This window comes from Stereum hirsutum, assembly GCF_000264905.1.
Source record: "Stereum hirsutum FP-91666 SS1 unplaced genomic scaffold STEHIscaffold_2, whole genome shotgun sequence".
Classification (NCBI taxonomy): Eukaryota; Fungi; Basidiomycota; class Agaricomycetes; order Russulales; family Stereaceae; genus Stereum; species Stereum hirsutum.
The window spans coordinates 2,165,050-2,189,746 of NW_006763132.1; the positions used below are offsets into that span (position 1 = coordinate 2,165,050).

Sequence of the window (24,697 nt, forward strand, 5' to 3'; positions counted from 1 at the left end):
TCATCCATGTAAGCATCGCAGCTCCACCGCAACAAAGCACAGTAAACTCGCATGAATCATGCTTCAGCGACCCTGATGATATTTCCATTCATACCCCTCCTCCTATCAACCTCGAGGTAATCCTCGTTCTCTACACTTGCCCTCTCTCCGATCCACTTGTACGCATTCTCCTTGACAAACGTCTCGTACGACCAAAGCTTTCTCTCCACATGGGATATAGGCATGCACCAGATGTACGTTTCCGCCTCTACTGGGGCCGCGAGGTCTTCACTGGGGGGAATTTGTATCACTTTCTCCGTATAACAAGGCCATCTGATCATCCTCGGCAAGCTTTTTCACATCATTTTCAGCGTTCTTTCCACTTTGAAGTACTTACTTCGCTTACCTCGTCGTCCGAACTAACGGTCTGATATCCTTACGGACGGAGTAAGTTCGTAGACGGGTATGGCCTCTGGCTCATGTGCTTGTTCACTGGCCATACACTGCGCACACCGCCCAGTGGGTCGTAACATCAAGGACAGCCGGCAGGTCTATTAGCGAGTCGTATTTCACCGGCCGCAGACAGAAAGCGCGAACGCCATTGGTTATCGCATGAGTTACTTTCACCCCAGTAGACATCGACACTGCTGCATTCAATTGAGTACTGACAACACCTGTTCGATCTAATTACCCACAAATATTGCTATGCAGACCCGGCTGCCGGAAAACGAGATTTGCCCCACAAGCTCCAGAACTACTGATCAGTGTTGCTCCAGAGCAACTTGGCTTGCTTGCTTGGCGCTGCATGACGTTTGTATGATCTCCTGGGATAACGCGTTATCCCCTGAATCGAAGTAACGGCGACTGCCTAGGTGACCAGTTTTGAAACGCGCACTGATGACTGACTAATTTATGGGCAGTGTGAGCCATTTTTTTACCTTCTGTCTTATGGCGCGCAAGCGTCCATGATTGCAAGACGACCTTCTTTTCCTGATGGGCCCATAAAGTTAGACGCTCGTCATCAATGCACCCCGTAGGCGCCGCAGTACTTCAAGTTGAGTACAAAAGGATCGGTGTCTTTCCTCCCGAACTGTCTGTCAATTATGTCCCTCACCACTATACCTCTGGCTCTCCTTGACTGCATCAATCTTGGTATTTCTCTCGAAAATAGCGCAGCTCCCTCCTGGAACATCCAAACAATGGACCGCCGTTCAGACGACTGTCGAGATACCGTCTCCGCACACCCTTGCATTACGGTCAGCTTGGTGAGGAACGGCACTCTTGATAGCATTCAGATCCGCACGTCACTGCCTCCGTCGTGTTCTCCAAGTACGATTTCGCTCTCGTCATGCCGGGAGTAGGCCTTCGCTCATCGTTTGCCTTGAGGATACAGATGGTGATAGACAAAATGTTCACGGAACGACAAGTGTGGTGTTGAATAACATCCACGATCCCCGGCGTGAGTATGCAACTTTACGTTTGCCGAGATATTCTACTCATCACACGTTGCGTCCGAGCAGACAATTATGGAAACCTCGACAGCAGCGATAGCGTCATAGAGACTCACCCAGACAGCGCAGGTGAGGATCTTCACCGTCAATCTGGTTGAGCCTTACTTATCTTAGGAATAGTCCCTACCTTTGATGGGATCGCATGCGACCTACCTCATGGTGATCTTCTAGCAAACTCCGAGCCCTTCTACGACATGGCGAATATCTACGTACCCTCTCAAGTAGCACTGGAACCGTCTACCGACGACGATCTGCAAATTTCTACACCATCGTTGTCGCACCCCGTCATCTCCAACGGTGAGTACCACATATATTATATGGTTTGTGTAGCTCTTTATCTAAGCTGTACGCGTTATATTCTATTTTTTTCCCTTCGATTTTCAGAACCTATCATGTCAGATCGTACCCACACATCGCCCTCATTAGATATGACGACATTCGCAATGATTTCCGCTTTCGATGAAGGTTCAGCATCTCCTTGGAGCTTGAACAACGTATCGAACACGCAGTATACTACCCTTGATCAGTGCTATGCTAGTGCTGAGCCAGCTGTTTCCGATGAATGGCTGTCTTTCTCAAGTCCGCAAGCCGGTTCATCCTCGTCATCTATCGCTCCGTCCCCCTCATCATCTGCACCTGGCGATGACTCCACCACTTCCTCATCGCCGAATGTCATTTCTACTAGTCGCCAGCGCCGTCTCCAGTGTTTAGACCCATCGTGTACCCGCAAATTTGCGAACGAATACACCCGAAAGGTAAGCGACAGCTACCATGCTTTTTATATATTATGATGGCCTTCTCAGGAAAATACTGACCTTGACTATTGCTTCAATAGGTGCATATGGGCTCTCATCTACCCAAGCGGCGGTATATTTGCCGCGAAGGTTGTTCCGCGGAGTTTTCTCGTCTTCACGATCGTTTGCGACATGAAGCGGGAAAACACAATCAGCTCACGGAGTGGTTCTGCTTCACGTGTCTGCGCCCTTTCTCCTCGAAAAAGTCGTTGAATAGGCACACTTGTACCGGTACCGTCCTTACCGGGCTAGGTTCGAACGATAACGATCAGAAGGATCGGGAGTTGAATGCGTAGTCGCGTAAGGGATAGTGTAAATACTAATTTAGACGTGGATTCCTTGTGGCACAACGACGCATGTACCACATACTTATGGCGGTAGCTCATCTGTCCCTCCCAGTCAGGTTATGATAGACCATTTAGTAGACATTTCTTGTATATCACTCTCACTTCCCTTCCACACATAATACCATAGTTCTAATATATTATCTAAAGGTCAAAGCGACGCGTTTTGAGAGATGATATCGAGATGTCTTGCACGAGCCTCGAAGACTCGCCGAGGTTTTGTGTCCAGCAGTCGCACGAGATGTGGGCTTGCGCAAGAATTGAACGATATGATGACTTGGCTCTCCAGAACCCATTCAGACGACCCTAGATAGAGTAGAGGAAGACGCTGAGAGTTGCTACAATTTGATGGGGAGTATCAAGGGAGTATGCAAGGGGATAAAATACGGCCCTCTAGTGGATGACTTCCCGTCGCGGAACATGTTCTTTCCGCTCTACTCAACTCAATTCGCTGCCCAATATCAACACCGTTGCGCAGTCCGTCAAAGGGCCACAATTTTCGTTTCCGAGCGCTGCCGAGCACCAATCGGGTTGAATCAACGTCGAATCAGAATACATTTTTCTTTCTTGCGGGAAGTCATCCACTGGTAATAAGCAAAAGTTCTCAGGATCTTTCAAGTTTGGGGTATTTTTGCTTGGTTGACTCGATCGTCGAACGCGCATTAGCAGCGCGAATGGTTGAGACGCAGGAAATTCTGGGAAGACTGGCATGGCGCCGGGAATATGACTTCTGACGAGAAGGGTCTAGATTGATTCGACGAATCATCGAGACAACATTGCAGAAGCGAGAAGCAGGCGTGAATGAGATATAATAAAATATTGATAGTGATCTGAATCAAATAGGGCGTGCTCGAAAAGTCTACACACAGATAAACAATGGAGAGGGAAAGTACAATGATATAGTAGCCTGTCTCTATCGGGGTCCGTCATCCGCCTCTCAACAAACAAATCACAAAATGGAGTCATCAACAAGCTGAGGGCCCAATGCCTCCGTCCTCTGAATAGGCATCATCGCCAGGGTCTTCGTCTCCATAATCTCAAGACCCCTAGCCCCGAAGTAGCGCTCGCTCTCGAAACTCCACTGGTCGTTTGCACGAACCCAGTTCCCCAGTCCGTCGCAGTACACTGCAATCTGAGCGTCGAGCTCCGCGTTGCCCCATTTGGGAAGGTTGTTGAACGCCTCGAAGAATTGCTTCTCCAACTGCTTGTGGAAGTCGCCTACCCATCGCATGGCACCGTTGACGTCGAGGTTGAGCTCGTTCATGACGATGGTGATGATGTTGTGGCTGGCATCACCACGAGCTTGCTCGAGGTTATACGAGACAATGTCCTATTAAGCAAGAACATCGGGTTAGCACGGTGAGTGCAGAGTATCTCAGCATTGTTACTTACGTTGCCAAGACAAAGCATGTCGATGGTGGCAAGGGAAAGTGATTGGATAGTGGGATGGGCGAGAACCTCGTCGGGAAGGTCCATATCGAGCTCGAGGAGGGCAAATGATGGCTTGGCACCAATTGTGTTGCGGCGGACGTCGATATAACTCTGAATGTCGCGGATCCGTGACTCTGACCTGTCTTCAGCCTGCTGAACAACGGAGTCGAGGTACTCGTCGAAAGTCTCGATGAAGTGCTTCTGCGACTGAGCGCTAGCGTTGGTGATGGTCAGAGCCCAGAATCTAAAAATAAAAATGAGTGATGAGCATGGCCGGGATCATGAAGAACAAACGATAATAATACAAGGAAGGAGAAGGACAGGATAACTGGAGCACGGCGAAGAAGAAGAAATAGGGAGACATACTGCCGTGCGACTTCACCGCCCACCCATTCACCCTCGGGACGTGGTTTGTGTGGGTTCCGGAGAGCGTCCATGACGATGTCCTTTTGCTGGCGGACCTCCTCGACGGGAGCGATATCAGAGTACTCGTCGATGACAAAGAAAAGGTTCATGAGATCACAGCCTGAGCGGCATCCATCTGGGGAGAAAAATCTGGGTAAATACTAGTGTCCTACTGTATAATCACCGAGGGTAGAGACAGCGAATCATACGTTTAGTGGCGAGCGGGTAAGCGAGGGATGCAAGAAGGTCTGAGCAAAAGCGCGAACAAAAACGTAGACAGTAAGCAAATAGGCGAAGAATAAGCTGCGGAAATTTATGAAAGACTTACTGAAGTCGCAGCGGTTGAAGGCGTGCTGAGCCTTCGGGCTGAAAGCATTGAAACTTGCGGCCCATGCTTGAGACTCTTCCTTCGCTTCAGCATAGTGAGGGTTGATGGCGCGAGGCCAAGGCCACTCAGCGAGTGTGTCGGGAAGATAGATCTTCTTCTCTTTGGCCGGAGCGCGGCCAGCAGAGTAGGCGGGAGTAGGAACAGGAGTGGCAACAGAGGTAGCGACAGCCATGGTAAGATGAGGACGGTGAAAGCTAGTTCCAGAATACCCTGGACTCACAGTATAAATGTAGTGACTGCTAGACCTTACCCTCGGCGTGCGTGTCGGTGCGGTCGTTGACGCACATTGCCGTTAATGGTATCACAACGGACGCACTCCAAGTCTCCAGATCAACGCGGACCGGCTTGAATTTGGCGTTGATCAGTTTTACACGCTCATGTCTTAGTAATATACTGCGCCATACACTGGACGAACAGGGCAAGGCGATGTCCAGAAATTCATTGTGTTCGGTAGAGGGTCCTCCATGGCGAAAATACGGTGACCTATGGGTATACTTGCAAGCAGATGTCGCGCCGAAAGTCCAAGCGCAATTTGAAGCAGCGTACCTGAGGATTCTTCCAAGGCGTTCGGACCCGTCAAGCTCTTTGGGGGCACAACGTCAACCTGAACGAGATAAACAATCAACTGCACCGAAGCGACATTGTGATAGATTAAGACTAAAAACGATGCACTGACCAACAAGTAGCGGGTCATGCAGACGATGTTTTCGCCGAGTCTCAGCGGCCGCGGTAGTTGATGGATGAGATTACATTCTGTGGAAGACCGGGCAGTGGTCGCTTTGAGCGACATACCGGAAGCGTCGAAGCGATGCCCCTGGCGCTTACTACATGAAGCCCGTTTCTCAGATCAGGACTGGCTGGCTTTTGCGCATGAACGGGCAACTTTGGAGCGTAGATTAACATACTGGTTTGTAGCCAAATCACAGTATAGGCTTTTTTTGCGCGTAATTCTAGCGAATAGTTAGCTCTGGGCCGTCACGACGGTTCAGTTCAAAAGTTGAGTTTCGATCACCCGGCGCTGGGAGTAAGCGAGGAGTCAGTTCTGCCGCTTTTGTATCCGTTCGCATGTCGTTGGGCCGCTATTCATATAATACAAGAGCACCATTTTGGGACCGAAACGAACCAACGTACCGATCCAAAGTGTCGGCCGTATGAGTGCGGTTCAAGCAGTGCCAAGCGACCGTTGTGGTACTCCGACCCAAAACATGTTGACTAAGCAGCCCCATTCGTTGGCGCGCGCCACTTATCTTCGCCACCCAGTCACGAGTAATGCACCTCCTCCCTCCTACATGTCCAGAGCACTATCCCCGACTTAGCTACTCCCGGCGCTCGACGATTGTCTTGGGAGAAACACATTGCGACAGAACTGCAGTACTTATTGGCGTGTGGGCGTACAACAGCTGGGCCACACTGATGAATGATGACTGGCACTATGCATAGCGTGCCAGTGTGCACAAAATGGTCTGAGTATCTGTGTTCAGATCGGAAGTGCTCGGGCTGATTGCCTGGCAGAAGAATAATAAGAGGTCACAATCTAGATTCACGTTCGTATCAGCGCACAAAGGATACACACGGTCAATATACATAAACTCACTTGCAAGCCGTATACCTAGAGAGTCGGTTACTCACGAAGAAGCTACTATGAAGCAGGTCAAATACTACACTCCACTAGTGGCGATAGGACCTCGAGTTCATGATGCAGAACCTGCACCAAAGAAGCAGCCGCTTGAATGAGGAAGCAACGAATGACAATGCACTCGTAGCAGCACGCACTGTGAACCGTCGCTGAAAGCGTAGAGTATATTTGGTACGCATCTGATGCATCTGTATTTGATGGAGTGAGAATCAAAGACCTTGGGCCAAATGCGCAAACCAGAAGTACAAGGCTTTCCATTGGATTCAGAGCGGGACGCGAGGGCCTGATTTATCTGTGAAAATGCCTTGATGCGCGGTTGATTGAATATATGACATACGTTACTGTTTCTTCAAGGCCTCGAAAGGGAAAGAATGCCCTCCTTATTTCACCTGACCAGGGCACGTAAGAGCACACACCCGGCTGCTTCAACTCGTCTTGTAACACGCAATGAGAAGCAATACAAACTCGGCAAAGGACAGTCAAGATAGAGCTTGACAGGAATGGTAGTTGTCATGATATTAACAGTAGACAGACGAAGGTATATCTGGCCGGTCTGAGTTCATAGGGTCGCCGGAGATAGACAGGAACAGTGTAGCTTGAGCTCGAGGAGGGCAGGGGCACTATTCGTTTGTGACACGAACACGCGAGGACTGCTGCCATCAGCCTGGTTCAGAGTTCTCCCTAGAAAGTGAGCATCAAAAAAATGCTTCTACACCGGAAGGCCTTTATCGACCTTACAGTTTAGAATATTTTTGTGACAGCTCAAGTAGTAAGCGCTCTATCACCGTTCCTAGTCACTGCTACAGCGCAGAGAAGCTCTTTCCGCGGAGTGCTCGTAAATACCTCTGAACGAGGCCGTTGATCAGAGTAGCCACGAGCCCACAGCCCTCAAGAGAAACAGCGCTCGGAAGATTACACGATAGATGGTGAGTTCAAGTTGGAAATCGAAGGGAAGCAAAAGCTAGTAAGCGGCGGCTGGACACGTCTGCGGGTGATGGTGGGGGGAGATGAGCAGCTGGGACGGCCGCGGTAGTGCAGTACTTAGACAACTCGCAAGCGCTGGATCCAAACCAGTACAGAAATTGGCCAATCGCAGGTCCACTCGCAGTGATCGTTGTTGAGCGGGTAGCGCCGAAAGTCCCAATGGCGGTACTCTTTCGGACTGGGACCAGAGCCGATGTACCGGGTCGCGCGGCCCAAGCGCAGCCCTCAAGCAGCCCCGCGATTGCCGGTTCGTCTCAGACTTGTCTCCTTCCTTCAAAAGACTTTTCGCTGTCTTCTTTGACCTTGTTTGCGTACTGATCTGAGACGATGCAATGCTGTTCATACAATAAAGTGGTATCCACACGCGTCATACGCATCAACGAGGGCAGCTGCCATCCACTTTCCTCCGTACCCTCTATTCATGTGTGCGATTGAGTTCTCCAACATGATGATGGCACAGGCGAACCTCGACGGGATATAAGTCCTGGTACGATGTCCCAACTTCATCCTCATCACCAGCATCTCATTCACTACTTCGCTTTACTACCGTACACAAAACCAACCAGCCTATCCACCCCATTACTTCCATTATGCCCGCTCAGCTTCCTACTCGCAAGATCGGTACGACAGACGTCTCCTCCATTGGTTTTGGTGCCATGGGCATTGGAGGCTTCTCCTACAGCTCTACTGATGCCGAGAAGGATAACATGAAGGTTTCTATCTTCGACTCCCCTCTTCCGTCTCGTTGCTCATATGCACGTCTCTAGTTTTTGGACGAGGTCTATGAGCGGGGTTGCCGCATGTGGGATACAGCCGATTGCTACGGCGATTCTGAGAAGATAATTGGGCAATGGTTTGTGGTCTATTTCTAGTATTTTCTGGTTCGCCACTCATCTTGATACCCTTTCGTTTGCTTTCAAATCCAGGTTCAAACGTACCGGAAAGCGTAACGAGATATTCATCTGTACCAAGGTCGGATACGTCTTCGGTGACCGGGTGGTCAACGGCGAGCCAGAGTACCTCAAGTCCGCCGTCGAGAAGTCCCTCGGCCGTCTCGGTGTCGACCAAATCGACCTCTTGTACCTCCACAGGGCTGATCTCCAGACGCCCATCGAGGTAAACAACCCTCGCCTTTTCTTTCTTGATCTATCCACTTACACCCATATTTTCACCTATAGAAATCGATCGAGGCATTGGCAGAATTTGTTAAGTACGTCTTCCCGTACTCATCTTCTTACTTCGACCTCGTCAGGCTGACGTTTATTTTTTATTTTCCCTAGGGCTGGCAAGGTCAAGTACTTGGGTGTCTCTGAGGCTTCCGCCGCTGCCCTCCGCCGTGCCCATTCTGTCCATCCCATCTCCGCCTACCAAGTCGAATACTCTCCATTCGCCCTCGATGTCGAGGATCCCAAGATCGGCATCATGCAGACGTGCAAGGAGTTGAACATCACCCTTGTCGCCTACTCCCCTCTCGCCCGTGGTGTCCTCACCGGTCAATACGTAGGTCTTCAGCTCTCTGCCTGTCCATTCTAGAACGATGATTTCGAACTCTCATTCTATAATTTGTTCCTTAAACTCATACTTGTTCGTGTTTGCGTACAGAAATCACCGAAAGACTTCCCCGAGGGTGACACCCGCCCATTCATGCCCCGCTTTTCTGAGGAGAACTTCCCCAACATCCTTCAGCTCGTCGAGGACATCGACAACGTTGGTAAAAAGCACAATGCCACCGCCGCCCAAGTCACTCTCGCTTGGCTCATGGCCCAGGGAGAGAACGTCATTCCTATCCCTGGTACCCGCAACGTCAAGGTAAGAATCCTTTTGAGTTCTTTCTCTCTTTCTGTTATGCTCATGACACTCGGATTTTCCCTCGTCTCTAGCGTCTCGACGAGAACCTTGGTGCTGCTACGGTGAAGCTCACTCCGGAGGAGGTCGCCACCCTTAGGAAAGCAGCAGAGAAGGCAGATCTTCCGGGTGTTCCTCGCTACCCTCCCGGCTTCAACGACCACACCTTCATCGATAGCCCTTCGTTGTAGATTCTCCGACGTGATTTGACCTTAACGTATACTTAGACTGCATGTTTCAGACTGTGATGAATTCGTACGACCCATCATGTAATGGATAAAGTTTGCTGCTATCTGGCATGTAATCTGGCGCTTTTTTTCTCGAAATATCGTTCCTGAGCTTGACGCCCGAATTATTTTGAGTTACATGCACTGCTCCGAAGAAAAAGTTACATCGGATCTCTAAGTGGCGTCACAGGTGAAATCTTGAAAATACTAGACCTTTCGCGCCACTGCTTCTCGTCGACGCTCTAGAACTGTTTGCGCGGGCTCCGAGGCTTTCAGCATAAGTACAAGTCCAAAGCCGTTTCAGTCGCCCAGCTCCGTGTACACCGAGCTTCGACACTGGAGAGCTATTATTCACTGTGAGGAGAAAGTTTCGGCGAACTCTCTTTTCTTGCATCTCCCAACACTATTAATTGGGCGCTTTGACTCGGGAACAATCTTATTGAGTCTTAGGTAGGTTTTCGACTCGACTGGGGTAGCCCAGAAGATCGAGGGCAACTAAGTATTAGCCAATCGGGCCATCGGGCTTGAACCTAGAATAATAAACGGGCAGAACATCCCATGGCAACACACCCACCACTATGATTGCTGTGGATGACTCTCGGTAAGGACACCGCGCCCCTTTCCTCGTGTGGAATCGTAGTGTATACTAAGTCCAGGTCAGTCAGGGCGTCGGAGTCGACGTCATGTCGAGCACGGTGTTCTCAGGTCGTAGCAAGTTCAACAGACTGTCTGTGATCCGTATTTCTTTTGTTGACTCCGACAACGAACACTGTGCACGTGAAAAGGGTTGGATATCACCTCAAGGGAGGTTGAAATCCACTTTTCACTCGTCAAACGAGTCGTTCAGGGTGAAGCCCGCGATGGAGTGAATGCGGGTGAGGCGGAAATTATGCAGAAGTGCCCGTTCTGAAGGCGGTTTTAGCCTGCCCTAAAGAGTAACTCACCGGATGGCATCATCGCTTGCATGCCAGCAGAGCCGGGCGCTGTTCGCCGCTCCTTCCAGTCGAGCCACGTCGTCGAAGGACGTTCTGCAACGCTAGCGCATGGATATCTCGCCGTCATCGACGTCCTCGGTGTGCTCCTTGTATCTTCAATGCGATCTATTCAACTGATCAACCTGTTCCAGCTGTGTGTGCAGACCTCTCTTTTTGGGCTCTTGCTCGTCATCATTGTCCAACCTCGACATCAGCCTTCCCGTTGGTCCCATCACCTCGCTCATTATAGAGCGCTCACACTGCTTGTCTAACATTCGCGACATAATGTGTTATAGGTTTCGCTCTACTCGAGAAGGCCTATCTTGAAGGGGATCAGGATGTCCAAGTTGCGTTGTCTTACCCCGGTAAGTCTTCATTTTTTGCATTTATGTTTCGTCCTTCTATCATGCTAGCTAGAGCGTAGGGCCAACTGGTTGCTGGTTGGTATGTAGCCAGGCGTAGGATCTTTCTGTTTCTGCATTGGGTGCTCGCTACACGGGCTGTTGAAGGCGTGAAGGGCAGTCCGCCGGTTCATAACTTTCTCTTATAATTGTTCAGGTACTGTGTTCGAATCAGTAGGATGCGCTGCGAATCCGCGACCAACGGTGAGTATACGGTACTGTACCGTGAATTTTTGTGAGCGTGTCTCACGTAAGTTACTCGTTTCTTGTTCCTTCATAGTACTCGGTGTTCGGGGTAGGTATAGACTGTATGTATATAGTTGCAGTTGCAGTACACCAATAATAAAAAAGTCAATTTATGGGCAATGTATTTTGGATTGCAGCTATCGAACACCGCAGAACACGATGAGTGATATTTCTCTGGTGAAAAGGTTGAATTCCCATTCCGGTCGATGTGAGTGAATTCGGCAATATAAGGGGTGATCTTCAATCCCCCTCCTTTATGCCGTGAGATGGCTGAAAGTCACCGCACACAAGTGAACGTTATACCGGCATGTGAGCGAATAAAATTACATTTACTGGTGTTTCTCAGGGTGATTTTCAATCTGAAGGGCGTGCACAGTGGAAGATCGTTCGAGCTCATCAACAACTCAGACATTTTACTCAAGCGGTTTCCTCGGAAAGAAGACCCAAGTCTTCAGTAGCAGATCCTGTGAGATGTTCCATGTACAGTCTGGTGCGACCCGAAGTTCTCTTCATAGTTGGAATCGTCGGCTCGGATGGACGCGAACTACCGCGAACGCAGTTCAGACAGCTCAGACAGATAAGATCGAACACAAATCGGATAGCAATACGAGCGCATTTGAACGTAGAACCCGTAGCATTACAGAGGTAAATATATGTGACTATGGAAGGTGAAACGGGAACGTCCATGAAGATGATGATGCCGAATAAATAAATAAAGAAATGATTGCATTTGACAATAAGATGCCCAGGGGAGGAAGGTGGTGCAAGTGGAGACATCAAAAAACCGAGGGATAAAATATATATGCAAACGAACGTGTACCCTGAGTGCGGGAAAGAGGGATGTGAGCTCCTTATGCGCTCAAGTCCTCGATGATCATGTCCGAAGCCTGAAGGATAGAGAGAGAAGAAACCCGTCAGTTTAATATCGGAAAAAAACATGAGCCGCAAACGGAGACTGACCTTCTCAGCGATCACGTAAACGGTCTGCTGGAGAGCGGAAGAAGTCGTGATGGGGAACACACCGGCGTCAACAACACGAACGTTGTCGAGACCGTAGACCTTCAGGCGAGGGCTAACAACACCACCAACATCCTGCGAGGCCATGACCGTCGTGCCAGCTGGGTGGTTCGTGGTCTAGAGAGTACGAGTCACAGGAAATGAGCGATACGTTGGCCAGATCAGACAGTAAAACGGGCGCGTACCGAGAGACGGGCCTCGAGGAAGTCGTTGAAGTCTTCTGCAGCCTGCACGCTTGCGTCGGGAGAGTTGGCACCATTGAGCAAGTCGACCAGTGGCGAGGCAGCGGCCATTTGGCGCGTGAAGACGAGACCACTGAGAAGAGCGTTACGGTCTATAAAACAACATCAATCGCATCAATGAAACGCTCATGCGGGACGGTGATCGTTCGAGGACACGCACCCCACTCGAACTCCAGGAAGTTGGGGTCGATAACAGCAGAGGCAGAAGGAACGGTAGAGTTGATGTGCTAGAGCGATGAAAGTCGACGTCAGTGGCGGGTTGATAAATTTGAGCCGGAGACTATGGTGTGTACTTACAACGGAACCACGGCTGAACGCATGCTAAATGATCGAATAGCGGAGCAAAAATCGAATGATGAGCAACAAAACACAGCCAGCGATGTAAGTAGACGGCTCACGTAGAGAGACATGCCGAGGGTGTAGTAGCTAGAACCCGACTCCCTGGTGCTCACAATACCACCAGATGGAATAGCACGAATAGCAAGCCATCCAATATTCCCAGCATCGGCCCACGTCTTCAGGAGATCGTACTGGGCGCTCTGAAGGGGCGTCAGAGTCTTGTTAGCCAGTTCACTGTCGAGCTCGCTGCGGAAGGCGGTGAAGTTGGACGACGCGACGATCTGTTTGAGGGGGAAGCTTCCGTCGGCCTCAACGGTCCAACTCAGAGCACCCGTGCCGTTCGTGTTGCTATAGCGCGTAAAAGAAAACGAGGATTGTGAGCAATCTCCGCGAGCGCTGGGTGGTACAGTCGCTGAAGGAGGGAAACACCTACAATAGTTCAGTTTGCTCAGCCAAGTACGTAGAGTTCCAGTTCAGCTGGTCTGCAACGAAGACAGGCTGTCAGAGCACTTCGCGCGAAACAACAAACAGAAAGGACTCACCAAGAGTGACGATACCGTCATTGACGAGGTAGTCCGTGTACACCGAAGCGTGATCGAAAAGGTTCTCTCCGATTTGCGGGAAGTCGAGGACGACGTCGATTCCAAGTCCCTCGAGAATGGTCGAGTTGCCAACGCCGGAGAGCTCGAGGATCTGTGGACTCTTGACGCTACCTAGAGACGAATTGAGAGGTCAATCCTGGCTCGCTTAACACACAGGCAAAAATTAAGACGCACCAGCAGAGAGTACAACCTCCTTCGACACGTTTACAACATAAGTCACACCGTCACTGCCAACGTACTCGACACCCGTGGCTTTGATCGCTGAGCTGTTGAGCGTCGAGTTGTCCCAAATGATCCTGCTGGCGATAGTGTCCTGGAGAACGACCAAGTTGCTTCTGGCGCGGACCGTCTCGTTGTAGTAGGCGACGGCGTAGCTTCGCTTCCCCGTGGTCGGGTCAGCGCAACGAGCATCCGACTCGATGGGCAAGAAAGTTGAGTTGCCGCCGTCAGTGTTAGGGTTCAGAAGGAATCCAAGGGTGGCAGTTGATTCGGCGGTGTCGATGTCCAGTGGAGTAAAGAAGGTGTTGTAGGAAATGTCCAGAGGGCCGCTTTCGCCCTCGACGGAGGGAAGAGACGTAGAGTATGTATCGTCGGCGACGTAGGTGGTCGTTGGGGCGTTCCAGGTCTCCATGCGCTCGAAGTAGGGGAGCATGTTTTCCCAGGTCCAGTCGTCACCATTGCCAAACGTGTTACCCCACGCATCGTACTCGGCCACGGACGCACGTTGCCAGATCAGACCGTTGATGGCGGAGGAACCACCCAGAACCTTGCCACTGTAAAGCAATGCAGTTGAGAATCAGATCAACAAAAATGATGAAGTAGACGAAAAGAACAAACCGAGGGTAGGAAATCGAGCGGTCGTTAAGCCGTGACTGAGGTACACTTGCGAGCGGCCAAACGTAGTCATCATTGCTCAGAAGATCGGTGGTGAGGAAGCCAGTAGGGATGTCAATCGTGTCGTCGCCAGATTCGTTATAATGGCCGGCGTCGATGAGACCAACATTGAGAGAGGTAGCACTGAGCCTGTTGGCGAGAACGAGACCGGCCGTACCTCCACCAACGATGACTACGTCGAACTCAGTGGCGGCGAAGGATGCTGGGGTGACGGTGCTCTGGGACAAGACGCCGGAATATACAGTGGCGGAAAAAACAGAAAAAAGAAGGCCACGCATTTTGTCGAGTCCAAGGCGAGCAGTGGGAGGGAAATGGCTTGGATTCTGCTGAGGACGTGATCAGGCACTCTTTAAACCAGCGTCGATAATATAAATGAGCTTACCACGAGATGCGGGAATCACGACTGTGCAGATTTCGGGAATATAGCATAGCATCGTGAAATGTCAGCGACCGTTACCACGACCCACTGAAATCACGGCTCCAGAGTTCGACCTCTGAATGCGCCTCATACGAAATGATTGTTGTGAACAGCTTTTTGATGCGCCTTCGGTAACCGACAAGGAGAGCCAGCGGACGCATACCACGAATTGTCGAGATCAGCCTAGAAACGATGGCTAGTGCCTGGCTATGACGCGATGGCGATCACCAATTAGGAGTAAAAATAGAGAACGTTTCTGTACGACAGACAAGCAAAATGCTTGACATGGAGTTCGCAGCCTCATGCTGTTCACACTCGTACGGTCCCGTAGAAGACGCGTGTGTCAATAGGGAATGATAGGGACAGGAATGCCTCCAAACAAAGTCAAAACGCAGCAAGGAGAGCCTTGAAACGTCTTTTCTCGACCGAGGAATGGAGAGTTAGATACACTCAGTTACAATGGCAGGCGCGGATGGAGGACTTGCAGTAAAAGTTGATGGCAGTGAAGAAGATTGATGGGATCATGGGAACTCGACACGGTCGTGTCGGTGGCCCGACTCGGGTTCGCACGGCTTAGTCATCACGGACTTTGAGGCTGAAGGAACGTGAAACCCAGGACGTCTGAGCGGAAGGAGACCCAAAATCTTTGGTTGGATACGGTCTGCTAGGCGAAGCTGTGTTTTCGATTCTTGGACATGTTTTGTTTTGCTTAGCCTTGATGAACATGGAACCATCACGTCGGCCACACATATATCACCGGACGGCGCGTCTAGATGCCACATGAGCATGCCAGTGGTTATCGCGTCTGTGGACACGAAACGCTGTCATTCAAAAATATTACTAGGTACGAGCCACCATAAATAACAGGACGAAACATGACATGATAGCTTGTGAGGTACAGCAATCAGAGAGCGTAAGTTCGTCCGACAGACTTCATAGGTCGACTAAGTCAGAACCGTCGGTGAGATAAGTTAACGAGGACATGTATGGAGCGTCAACAGGAGTTCGTCAGAGATCGTCCACTAGTATGTAGTGCTCCATGGGAACAATAATAGATCGAAGAAATATACAAGTAATTATTATGCCGGAAGGTGAGAATGTGGGGCGCGAGCAAGCTTGCTAACGGTATGATGTTGAGCACTGAATTGCCACGTCTAGAGCGACAGGCGTGAGATACTGGTATCGAAGAAGCCATCGAGGACACCAATGACATACCATGAGTAAAGGCCGTCGATATCATGTCCTTCAGATATCGTGTCTTGCTCTCGGACTTGCCATTCTGATCCTCTCGCCATACTATAAACGTACAACAGAGTAGTCAGTACCACGCAAAAATATCAGAGCAGATAGAGCGGACGAAGATAGAAGGAAGCGTACCCTGTGAAGCACGAAGGGGATCGGAATGAAGAGGATTGCCAAAAATGCGAGAAGAGTGCTCGCCCAACCGACGCCGAGCTTGTGGTACATCTGTGTCGCGAACAGTGGGAACGCTGCTCCGAAAGTCGAGCGCATGAAGTCGTTGCCCGCAAGGACAGAGGCGGCATAAGCAGGGTATGCGTCGCCCAAGTAATTCAATACCGCCATCTGGTGTGATCGAGATAAAATCAACGAACGTTCACATGAGGTTGAGTAAAGAAGATGAGTGATGCGCGTCACGGCGTAACAGGGGAGTTGAGGTACTTACGAAGAGCAGCATGGCACCACCAATGAATATCGAGCTCCCGATAATGGGTACAATCCACGGAATGCTCGCCCTACCAGTCCATCCAAAGAGGAACAATGATATGGGGACTAAAAATGCCCCCACAAATGCCGGTGGCAGCCTATGCTCCGGTTTGAGCTCTCCTTTCTCATTGAACTTCGGCTCCTGCACGTAGTAGATGTACGCGCAGTAAGGGGGTACGGCGATGATGACTCCGACGAGGATGCCGACGAAGCTCAAGCCCTCGATAGGTAGCGAGAATCCGTAGATCTCGCCGAAGACGACGGCAAAGGATTCGAACCAGGCGTAAATCAGGCCATAAATAAGACAGGTGTAGATGTTGAGGAAGAAGACGATCGGCTCTTGGAAGTTCAGTGCGAATCCGCGGGCGGTGGAGATGGCGATGTCGTGCAAGAGGTGATTGTTCTGCTCGTTGATGAGCTCGGACTCACAGCGAAGATTGGGGCGCCCGGTGAGCTTGCGGAGGCGGTGTGTGCGGCGGTAGAGGATGTTGGCGTGACTTGTTTCGGGGAGGAAGAAGAAGATGACGATGAGAGTGAATCCGGAGAGCCACGAAAGCTCCCAGATCGTCCACTTCCAGCCCTTTGCCTGTGCAGCGAACCCTCCGACAACGGGACCTGATATAACGCACAGTCAGATAAGATTGGAGTGGATCGAAAGGAAAGATTTTCGAAGTTGAACGAAAGGACCTACCAAGAACTGGCCCACAAACAGCTGTGGCACCCCATACCACGATCGGGTAAGCGCGTTTTTGAGCCGAAAACATGTAGGCTATAGACGCGCCACCGTTGGCAAGTACAGGAGAGCCGAAGAAGCCGGACAGGAATCGAAAGACGAGCAACATGCCAAGATTGACAGATAGACCGGTGGGGACTTGAAATACGACGAATATGAGGAGTGTCGGGATGTAGAGCAAGTTGAATCCAACTTGGGGAATTTCGCTCATCGGGCCCCACAACATAGGACCGATACCATAGCCCCTGTTAACATTTACCACGACGTACAAAACGTCAGAACACTCGGAGACAGATAAATCCAAGAATTACACTTACAAAATGAAGAGCGTAAGTCCGAGTGTGGCCGCGACTTGGCTGATACCGAACTGGACCATGACATCTGGTATACCTGGAGAGTAGATCGCACTTCCGATATAGATTGCCACCGTCAACAGACAGAGCAATCCAGTGATGAAGCTCCTCTTTCCTAGTGACCAATTATAAGGGTTCTGCGATCAATTTAATCAACACAGGCTCGGAGACTGAGAATCATTGCGAGCAAGAGGAAGAAAAACGTACGGCGGGGTCATTCTCCGCAAAATCAATAAGAAGAGCATCCTTCTCGTAATTTATCTCTATTTTCTCCTTCTTCCTGTTTTGCTCGAAAGGATCGACTTGAGTCGCCAACGAGTCCCGGGACTCGTTACCGGGAAGGGGAGGTCGAACGATCTCCAACGCCTCCAGCGGAACCTCGTCGACGTGGGTGTGTGACCCTGTAATCTGTGCCGGAGGGATGAACGAAGGCGGGGTCACATCGACTGGGTCTGGGTTGATATTTCCGTAGATCGCTAGGTTGCTGGATTTGACGGAATTGATGTACGTATACCAGACCTGGGGATCTCGTTCTTCGGGATAGAGAAATACACGGTCGCCTGTGAGGAAACGCATGGTTTGGCCGAAGAGCGACTCGCGAAGGGTGTCCATGACCATAGCGAGCTTTGTGGAATGTGGACAACAACCGTCAGTAGGAAGAGACAAGACGGAGGGTGGTTCGCGGGGGGAACGCGCGCAAGAACCCTTCCTTATACTCGAGTACTTAGACAACTGAGAACTCGGGTCGCACGTGGATAAGACGTACAGCGCTCCGCTGGGGAGCTGCTGTGTTGATCGATTTTCTCCACGCTTCGACTCTTGGAATCAAGAAGCGATTGGCCCACATCTCCTCCGGACCAAAGTGCTACTCTGAAGCATAATCTCGTAGGTGCGACATTTGCAGAAGGCAACAATCATCCCACGCCCTATGTCCGCAATGCTCGTTCTGCCTACTCAAATCTGGAAGGCGTAGAACGGTTTCAATATATCAAAGGGTCCAGCGTCCCGAAAGACCTCGCGAAGATCTGGACGCCCGGGTGATATAATGGGCAAGTAGAGCAGACCAAAATGCAGGCCTACCCCAGTATCTGCTTTCAGACTGAGACCGGCTGTGACATGTCGCAGATAGAATCAGTTTTGCATCAAAAACGAGAAGAGTCACTGCTCTGGAGGCGGAACGGCGGTGCCTTTTCTGCGGCCGTTAGGATATTCTACCGAAGTGTCACGGTTGCCGACATCCGGAGGCGCCAAACACTGGTGTCTCCAGCGTCGGGCTGGCTTCCTGGGCCGGAATGCATGTCGATCCATGGCGATACGAATGAAAGGTTTGATAACAGGTGAGAAGACCATCAAACCCCTAGCCCGACTCGTCGAAAAGCAGCACCCCCAGAGCATCACAGCCGCAGTACTCTTTCCCCCCAGGAAGCGAGCCATCAAGACCATCCAACGAGGTTACATCGTGGTGATGGTGCAGCGCATCGAGACGGATGACGAACTTTGTTTCTCGAGTTGAGAGTCTCGATGCTCAGATGTCAGGTTGAGCGACTTGGGCAGAGAGAAACAGCAGTGGGGATGAGCAGCTCGAAAAAATGACGAACAATGTCTGCGCGGCGGCGGAAGTATCCGGATCCGGGTCACCGGTTCCGGAGGCTATTTCGCCACACGGTGGCACTTGGACGTTCTTCGTGTTTCGCATTTGCTCCCGCTCTAAGGAGTCATAATGCAGTCTATTTATCTTTGCAGTAAAGAATGTAACGGACAACAGATAAATATCTATGCGTTATACAAAGATGCCATACAAAGTACTCAGACAACCCGCAGAAACCCTGTTTCCTCGAAATCCGCTCATCATCTTCGAGGTAGGCAAACAGGTCGAAAATTGGAGAGAATGGAGAGAGAGATGCATGAATAAAAAGTGTGTGTGGAATGAATGATGAATACAGGCAGCATCTACTCAGAGGAGACAAACTCCTGCTCCTGCGCCAGGATGGCAGCCGCCTCCGGGAATCTAGGTGTGATCTTGACGTTGAATGGCATAGGGCGCCTGAAAATCCGAGATAAGACAAGCCAGTCAGTCGACACGTCAAAGCCAGAGAAGGGAGAGGACAGAGAACGTACACAACAAGCCCATCCTCGATGAATCCATCCACATCCAAGAACTTTGGCTTCCCATCGGGGCCAGTCTCCCTCTCAAAGTTCATCGCCCAGAGCAGCATCGCCATCTCGATAAACAACGAGTTGTTCGCCACATGCCTCCCCACGCAAATCCGTCTACCGAACCCGAACGTGCAGTGGCCCTCCTCCTTCATGTCGGCGGGACCAGGTCCGATCTGCCCGTTGGCGTCAAGGTGGCGCGCAGGGTTGAAGAGGTGAGCGTCTGCGCCGAAGGTACCTGGGTCGCGGTTGAGGTGCCACACGTTTGCGATGACGATTGAGCCCTTGGGGATGAATTTGCCATCGTACCAGTCATCCTCGGTGCTGCGGTGAGGAAGACCAACGGGATCCTGGACGGGGTATTATGATCAGCTACTGGTGTAGAAGGAATCATGTACAAAGAAACAGCGGAGAAAAACTTACAACTGGGCGCCATCTCAAAGCCTCCTTAACCTACGCAAGATAAACCGACGAACATGTCAGAGTCTGCGTCGATAGTGCAGGAAAGGATGCAGACGTACCATAGCGCGCATGTAAGGCATGCTCTGCAGGTCAGAGAACCTGGGAGGTCTGCTCCGTCCGACGATCTCGTCAATTTCCGCCTGTGCACGCTTCTGGGTCTCCGGGAAAGCGAGCAAAGCCAACATCCACCAAGCCATGACACCCGAAGTAGTCTCGGAACCAGCAGCACTTCAACACAGGAAACTTGATCAGCAAAAGCACGGTTATAAGAGCGAGTAAAAGTCGACATACTACATCGTTCCAGCGAGCCACGCGTTCTCCCGATCTGAAAGTCCGTGGCGGGCGGCTTCGTTGATGAGGGTGCTGGCCAAGCTAGCGCGATGATCTCCTGATACCTGCGAAGACAATACACGATGAGTATATGAAGAGATTCCATGATGGGAGACACAAATAGTATGAGGTGACATACCAGACGACCCTTAACGTCCTTGAAGAGGCCCTCGAACATAGCTGAGTCCATTGAATACCAGTCCTCCGCGGTCTTCTTCCACTTTGCGAGCCTGTGAGGTAGAAGAAGTTTAGTTCACGTGTAAGAAGTAATACAAAAAGGCAATGACGTATGGACATACCAACTAGGGAAATGGCGCATCCAAGGGAAGAATTCCACAAGATAAGCACCAGGATAAGCGGCTCTTGTCAGACGAGCGACGAAGTCATTAATGTTGGTGACGGCAGGATCTCCGTGCTTCGTGATGGGAGGAACGTTATAGACCATTGACATGATTGCCGAAGCCGAAGCTCGACGAAGGTGAGCATCCCAGTCGTTAGGAAGGGCAAGAGTGGCGCGGGCGAGAAGCAGGGCTTCTACATGTTGAGTGTGGTGATACTTGTGCACGACGCCCTTGTTGAGACCTTCGTGGGCAGCCTTGCGCATCCGTCGCCAACTATAAAGACATCTCGTCAATACAGGCAGTCGTAGGAATGTGAAGAAGAACTTACGTGTCGTTGTAACGAGTGAAAACGACAAGAAGACCACCAGTCATGATATCCGAAGCGACAATATTCTGGGGACGATCGGAGTAGATAGTGGCACGACGATCGAGAAGGTCTGCAGCGACCTTATGGTCGTTCACGACGATGATAGGTTGACCAGCAGCATTGAGATAAAAGAGATCGCCTGGTAGCATGCATGCAAGCGTTAAGTCACCAGTTTGTGCCACAAGAGTTAGTACGAGACTCACCATATTGTTTGGCGAGCTCTTCGAACTTGAACCACTGTTTGTCTCCGAGTTCAGCGATGTTTCCGAGAATCGGTATACCGCGAGGCCCAGGCGGAAGCTTGCGCCATGGACTACGAATGTACTGAACAGTGGCGTAGGCGAGGCCACCAAGAGCGGCGGCTGCAAAGCCTCCCTTGTTTTCCACAATGAAGTCGAGGGCTGGTTGGAGGTGAGTCGAGGCCATAATGGAGACGTACACCAAATGGATTGACCAAAGAGGGGAAGAGGAGGAAGGATTCACGATTGCTCGGGATACCGAACAAGAGCTTTAATAAAACGTGCAAATTAACACGCGGGACCGCTACTTGATATAGCCAATCAGGAAGGCGCTGCCCCGCCGACGCGATTGCCAACATCATCTATGTTAGAAATCGGTGCTACTGTTTGCGAGCGTCCGCTGGGACTCCCGTCAAAGTGGACTGGCGCTCGGCGCCGGGCGGTGTCAACGACCATTTGAAGGTTGCAAGCAAAGTCCAATGTGCCGATGTCAACATTTTACAAAAAGAATGTTTCAAGAGTCCGGAGGTCCATGGGGAGGATAACCCGTGCTTTGCGTGCAACAGTTGCGAGAAGTCAAATGCAATACTAGAAGTTTGTAGTCAACGTTGCGTCAAAGCTGTATTGAAACTCCGACGAAGCTTATGATTGGCGCGAGGTGGCGGACGCACAGTACTTGCTTCGCCATCAATAATGTCCAAACGTTCACCAGCGTACGCTGCAACTTCACGTTACACCCACGCCGTCATGAAAGTTATAACAGCCTCGGACGAGTATCTGCTCTACGAATCTCTCGATAATCCGACGCCTAGGCCTCTCCAACCACTTTCCACATAATCAACAACTCGAACAACATGTCCTCTCACTCTGCAGCTATGTCGCTCTTGACGAAAGGTGCCGCCACTTCGACGTTGTACAAAACATTTGCTATTGCCGGTGTGGGTAACGTTGGAAAATTCATCGCCGAGGAATTCCTCGAGCGGAAGGCTGCTGGCGATGCCACCCAGGTCGTCATTCTCACACGGAAGGTAAGCACTCAGACCTGCTGGCAAAGAAATAATATACTGACTCTTCATCCCCATTGTCAACTTGGACAGGAAGCCGACAATAGCGCGCTCGCGGAGCTCGCCTCCCGTGGCGCAACCATCAAGGAAGTCGACTACGACTCCGTCGACTCCATCGCTGCCGCCCTCTCATCCATCGACGTCGTCATCTGCACATTCGGCTATGCCGCAGTCTTCCAACCACAATTCAACCTCGCTGCTGCCTCTAAGAAGGCTGGTGCGAAGCTCTACGTCCCTTCTCAGTTCGGTCTCCCAGGGCGTGCCGGTATTCCCTCTGATGACGACCTCAAAACCCATCTCAACGGTGTTCCTGTCTCTAACTTCCTCGTCGGCACCATCGCTGATATCTTGGTGAAATATGCGTACGTTGCTTCCATCCTTTCTTTTCTTTTCTACGCGTCTGGGGAAGTTCGTGCAACAAGACCGATGCTCACATTTGTTACGTGCTTTTTTCCCTTTCTTTCCTTAGGGATTACGGAGGCCTCGTCCTTGAAAAAGGAGAAGTAATCATTCCGGGAGACGGGACTGCTCGTATCTCGTTCACCGACCGCCGTGACGTTGCTCGTTACGTTGGCTATGTTCTTACTAAACTCCCACCCTCCAAACTGCGCGGCCGCGACTTCCATATCGAGGGTCAACGAGTGGTACGTCTCCTCACTTGCACCCATCATCGCTTGGGTGACGTTTACTCACCCCTCTTGTATTATATAGGCTCTCAACGATGTCATCAAAGAGTACCAAGAACGGTCCGGAAAGACCTTGAAGGTCACATACATCCCCGTCGAAGAGCTCCAGAGCAACATCGAGAAGAACGCCATGGACATCCTCAGCGTGATCAGGTTGTTGTGGGCATCGGGCAAGGGTGTTGTCGGGGAGGAGAAGGAGGTCGATAATGGTCTCTTCAAGGAGTGGAACCCGAAGAGCGTTGTCGACATCGCTTTGTCATGAGTTTAAGCTCTCGGGTTGGTGAAGTCGATGAGCATGCTCTATAAATTGTACCTATGATTCTTTCTGTATTGTCGTGTTTTGGAATCTGAAGCAGTCACTCCATTGGAATACTCCCACTACACAGGCAGCCGTCCTATCTTCTAGTGCTCACTACTATGATGAGCAAGATCTGCGTACCCTGTGAGCAGTTGGGACGTCAGAAACTTATGTGTAGAGCTCATGCAGAGCACACGCCACACCAGCTCGCCACACGACTGTGTCTGACTTATTTGTACGTGTTTACATTATATATTCCCCTTTTTTCAACACGCTCTCGCTCAGGCTCTCCTCTTGTCTCCAGTAGGCTTCTCGTGTCATACCAACAATACCAGTGCTCGACATTTTACTTACGAAGAGTGTGCCTGGGTTGCAATCTCGCAAAGGAACGCAATACCTGACGCTTATCCAGATATACATCCTCTCCTGAAGAGTATCCCTGACTCCGATCTTGGTCTACATCTTCATGGAGTTCCGAATTCCCCGCCTCTGGTGCTGCCTACCTTCCGCCTCCTTTCTTAATAGCTACATGCGAACGCTCCGACGCATACTTGCCTACTTACGGTCCAGCTTGCACTTTTATCAAGGGCAATCACACCGAGTTTGCCCTCCGTGCTCGTTGACGTTAGACGCCACCCGCTTTCATCTTGATGCCATGCTACTAGACCGGCTCAGACTACGTCGAAATAGCCTTAGACTTCCGGTCAAATCGCCGACCAGCCCGAGGTTGACGTGCCTACTTCTCAGACTTGGTGCCCGTACACCGAAAGGCAGCTATAGGCATAGGGTCGGGCTACAGGGCCAACCGTTCAGAGCTTCTCTCGAGCCTTGGGGGATTATTGCTTCGGTCAGCTAGCTTCTACGGACCCTTCTCTACTTGCTTCTTGTCGCTACTGTCTCACAAGAGTACACAGGTTCACCCGAGACGCTTTCCGGGTGGCCATAGGATCGTATTGTTCGAAATGTTCAAGCTCGACGAGACTGTGCCCCACGAGTAATAATCGGAGACAGTGCATGTGCAGATGCAGGATGATTAGCTTGAAGGAAGTCAAAACTCCGTTCAATGTAGGCTCAGTCACCCATTACTCGAAACAAGAGCAAGGTGGGTTTGGGTTAACCTTCTGTTCGGAGTTGGCACGGGATCAGGTTATCCTTCGGCAGGCTGGCGTAGACCGCGTACCCCGCAGAGAATGCGAATGTCCAAGGAGTGCGTGCTATGTATATATCCTGTTCTGGGCATCGAATTGTTGCAGAAATTCGAGCAGCTT

At 50.8% G+C, this 24,697-nt stretch overlaps 8 protein-coding genes across 8 annotated transcripts; 3 read left to right on the forward strand and 5 right to left on the reverse strand.

Annotated features, from left to right (window-relative positions):
* Nucleotides 1-1,019: 1,019 nt before the first annotated feature.
* Nucleotides 1,020-2,580, forward strand: STEHIDRAFT_165595 (uncharacterized protein; the record flags this gene model as incomplete). Its single annotated transcript, XM_007299942.1, has 6 exons — nucleotides 1,020-1,308; nucleotides 1,373-1,438; nucleotides 1,500-1,559; nucleotides 1,611-1,787; nucleotides 1,875-2,245; nucleotides 2,326-2,580. The coding sequence occupies exons 1-6, from the start codon at nucleotides 1,083-1,085 to the stop codon at nucleotides 2,578-2,580; spliced, it is 1,155 nt and encodes a 384-aa protein (XP_007300004.1). The 5' UTR covers nucleotides 1,020-1,082.
* Nucleotides 2,581-3,420: 840 nt separating this feature from the next.
* Nucleotides 3,421-5,046, reverse strand: STEHIDRAFT_73029 (terpenoid synthase). Its single transcript, XM_007299394.1, has 5 exons — nucleotides 4,793-5,046; nucleotides 4,674-4,712; nucleotides 4,426-4,600; nucleotides 4,021-4,303; nucleotides 3,421-3,958 (listed from the first exon to the last, which is right to left on the reverse strand). The coding sequence occupies exons 1-5, from the start codon at nucleotides 5,022-5,024 to the stop codon at nucleotides 3,578-3,580; spliced, it is 1,110 nt and encodes a 369-aa protein (XP_007299456.1). The 5' UTR covers nucleotides 5,025-5,046; the 3' UTR covers nucleotides 3,421-3,577.
* Nucleotides 5,047-8,062: 3,016 nt separating this feature from the next.
* STEHIDRAFT_49597 (Aldo/keto reductase) lies at nucleotides 8,063-9,508 on the forward strand (the record flags this gene model as incomplete). The annotated part of the gene is made up of 7 exons (XM_007299298.1): nucleotides 8,063-8,185; nucleotides 8,240-8,325; nucleotides 8,399-8,588; nucleotides 8,651-8,682; nucleotides 8,753-8,972; nucleotides 9,075-9,281; nucleotides 9,353-9,508. 7 exons carry the CDS (start codon nucleotides 8,063-8,065, stop codon nucleotides 9,506-9,508), a joined length of 1,014 nt encoding a protein of 337 aa, XP_007299360.1.
* Nucleotides 9,509-11,744: 2,236 nt separating this feature from the next.
* Nucleotides 11,745-15,137, reverse strand: STEHIDRAFT_118344 (alcohol oxidase). Its single transcript, XM_007299943.1, has 11 exons — nucleotides 14,642-15,137; nucleotides 14,203-14,582; nucleotides 13,540-14,138; nucleotides 13,306-13,476; nucleotides 13,197-13,245; nucleotides 12,823-13,111; nucleotides 12,722-12,745; nucleotides 12,585-12,651; nucleotides 12,368-12,516; nucleotides 12,126-12,299; nucleotides 11,745-12,052 (listed from the first exon to the last, which is right to left on the reverse strand). The coding sequence occupies exons 2-11, from the start codon at nucleotides 14,535-14,537 to the stop codon at nucleotides 12,017-12,019; spliced, it is 1,893 nt and encodes a 630-aa protein (XP_007300005.1). The 5' UTR covers nucleotides 14,538-14,582; nucleotides 14,642-15,137; the 3' UTR covers nucleotides 11,745-12,016.
* Nucleotides 15,138-15,469: 332 nt separating this feature from the next.
* STEHIDRAFT_91266 (MFS general substrate transporter) lies at nucleotides 15,470-18,453 on the reverse strand. Its single transcript, XM_007299944.1, has 7 exons — nucleotides 17,696-18,453; nucleotides 17,453-17,625; nucleotides 17,094-17,380; nucleotides 16,362-17,017; nucleotides 16,055-16,261; nucleotides 15,893-15,973; nucleotides 15,470-15,831 (listed from the first exon to the last, which is right to left on the reverse strand). The coding sequence occupies exons 1-6, from the start codon at nucleotides 18,104-18,106 to the stop codon at nucleotides 15,923-15,925; spliced, it is 1,785 nt and encodes a 594-aa protein (XP_007300006.1). The 5' UTR covers nucleotides 18,107-18,453; the 3' UTR covers nucleotides 15,470-15,831; nucleotides 15,893-15,922.
* A 1,332-nt stretch (nucleotides 18,454-19,785) lies between these two features.
* STEHIDRAFT_50014 (cytochrome P450) lies at nucleotides 19,786-20,879 on the reverse strand (the record flags this gene model as incomplete). The annotated part of the gene is made up of 6 exons (XM_007299328.1): nucleotides 19,786-19,992; nucleotides 20,066-20,095; nucleotides 20,164-20,332; nucleotides 20,396-20,499; nucleotides 20,574-20,664; nucleotides 20,734-20,879. Coding segments are annotated over 6 exons (747 nt in total), but the record flags the coding sequence as incomplete, so codon positions are not given.
* A 24-nt stretch (nucleotides 20,880-20,903) lies between these two features.
* On the reverse strand, nucleotides 20,904-21,279 carry STEHIDRAFT_37206 (uncharacterized protein; the record flags this gene model as incomplete). The annotated part of the gene is made up of 2 exons (XM_007299164.1): nucleotides 20,904-21,048; nucleotides 21,104-21,279. Coding segments are annotated over 2 exons (321 nt in total), but the record flags the coding sequence as incomplete, so codon positions are not given.
* An 896-nt stretch (nucleotides 21,280-22,175) lies between these two features.
* STEHIDRAFT_118347 (NAD-P-binding protein) lies at nucleotides 22,176-23,524 on the forward strand. The gene is made up of 4 exons (XM_007299945.1): nucleotides 22,176-22,409; nucleotides 22,479-22,807; nucleotides 22,915-23,089; nucleotides 23,157-23,524. The coding sequence occupies exons 1-4, from the start codon at nucleotides 22,236-22,238 to the stop codon at nucleotides 23,391-23,393; spliced, it is 915 nt and encodes a 304-aa protein (XP_007300007.1). The 5' UTR covers nucleotides 22,176-22,235; the 3' UTR covers nucleotides 23,394-23,524.
* Nucleotides 23,525-24,697: the final 1,173 nt, after the last annotated feature.

Coding starts and splice junctions, on each gene's coding strand:
- STEHIDRAFT_73029 (XM_007299394.1), bottom strand. CDS start 5,024: ATGGCTGTCGCTACCTCTGTTGCCACTCCTGTTCCTACTCCCGCCTAC. Junction 4,713..4,792: donor CTTCAACCGCTGCGACTTCA/GTAAGTCTTTCA, acceptor GCTTTTGCTCAG/ACCTTCTTGCATCCCTCGCT. Junction 3,959..4,020: donor ACATGCTTTGTCTTGGCAAC/GTAAGTAACAAT, acceptor CTTGCTTAATAG/GACATTGTCTCGTATAACCT.
- STEHIDRAFT_118344 (XM_007299943.1), bottom strand. CDS start 14,537: ATGCGTGGCCTTCTTTTTTCTGTTTTTTCCGCCACTGTATATTCCGGC. Junction 13,246..13,305: donor TGACGGTATCGTCACTCTTG/GTGAGTCCTTTC, acceptor TCTTCGTTGCAG/ACCAGCTGAACTGGAACTCT. Junction 13,112..13,196: donor GCTGAGCAAACTGAACTATT/GTAGGTGTTTCC, acceptor TACGCGCTATAG/CAACACGAACGGCACGGGTG.
- STEHIDRAFT_91266 (XM_007299944.1), bottom strand. CDS start 18,106: ATGGTCATGGACACCCTTCGCGAGTCGCTCTTCGGCCAAACCATGCGT. Junction 17,381..17,452: donor GGACTTACGCTCTTCATTTT/GTAAGTGTAATT, acceptor AAATGTTAACAG/GGGCTATGGTATCGGTCCTA. Junction 16,262..16,361: donor GTGGTGCCATGCTGCTCTTC/GTAAGTACCTCA, acceptor CGATCACACCAG/ATGGCGGTATTGAATTACTT.
- STEHIDRAFT_118347 (XM_007299945.1), top strand. CDS start 22,236: ATGTCCTCTCACTCTGCAGCTATGTCGCTCTTGACGAAAGGTGCCGCC. Junction 22,410..22,478: donor TCGTCATTCTCACACGGAAG/GTAAGCACTCAG, acceptor CAACTTGGACAG/GAAGCCGACAATAGCGCGCT. Junction 22,808..22,914: donor GATATCTTGGTGAAATATGC/GTACGTTGCTTC, acceptor TTCTTTCCTTAG/GGATTACGGAGGCCTCGTCC.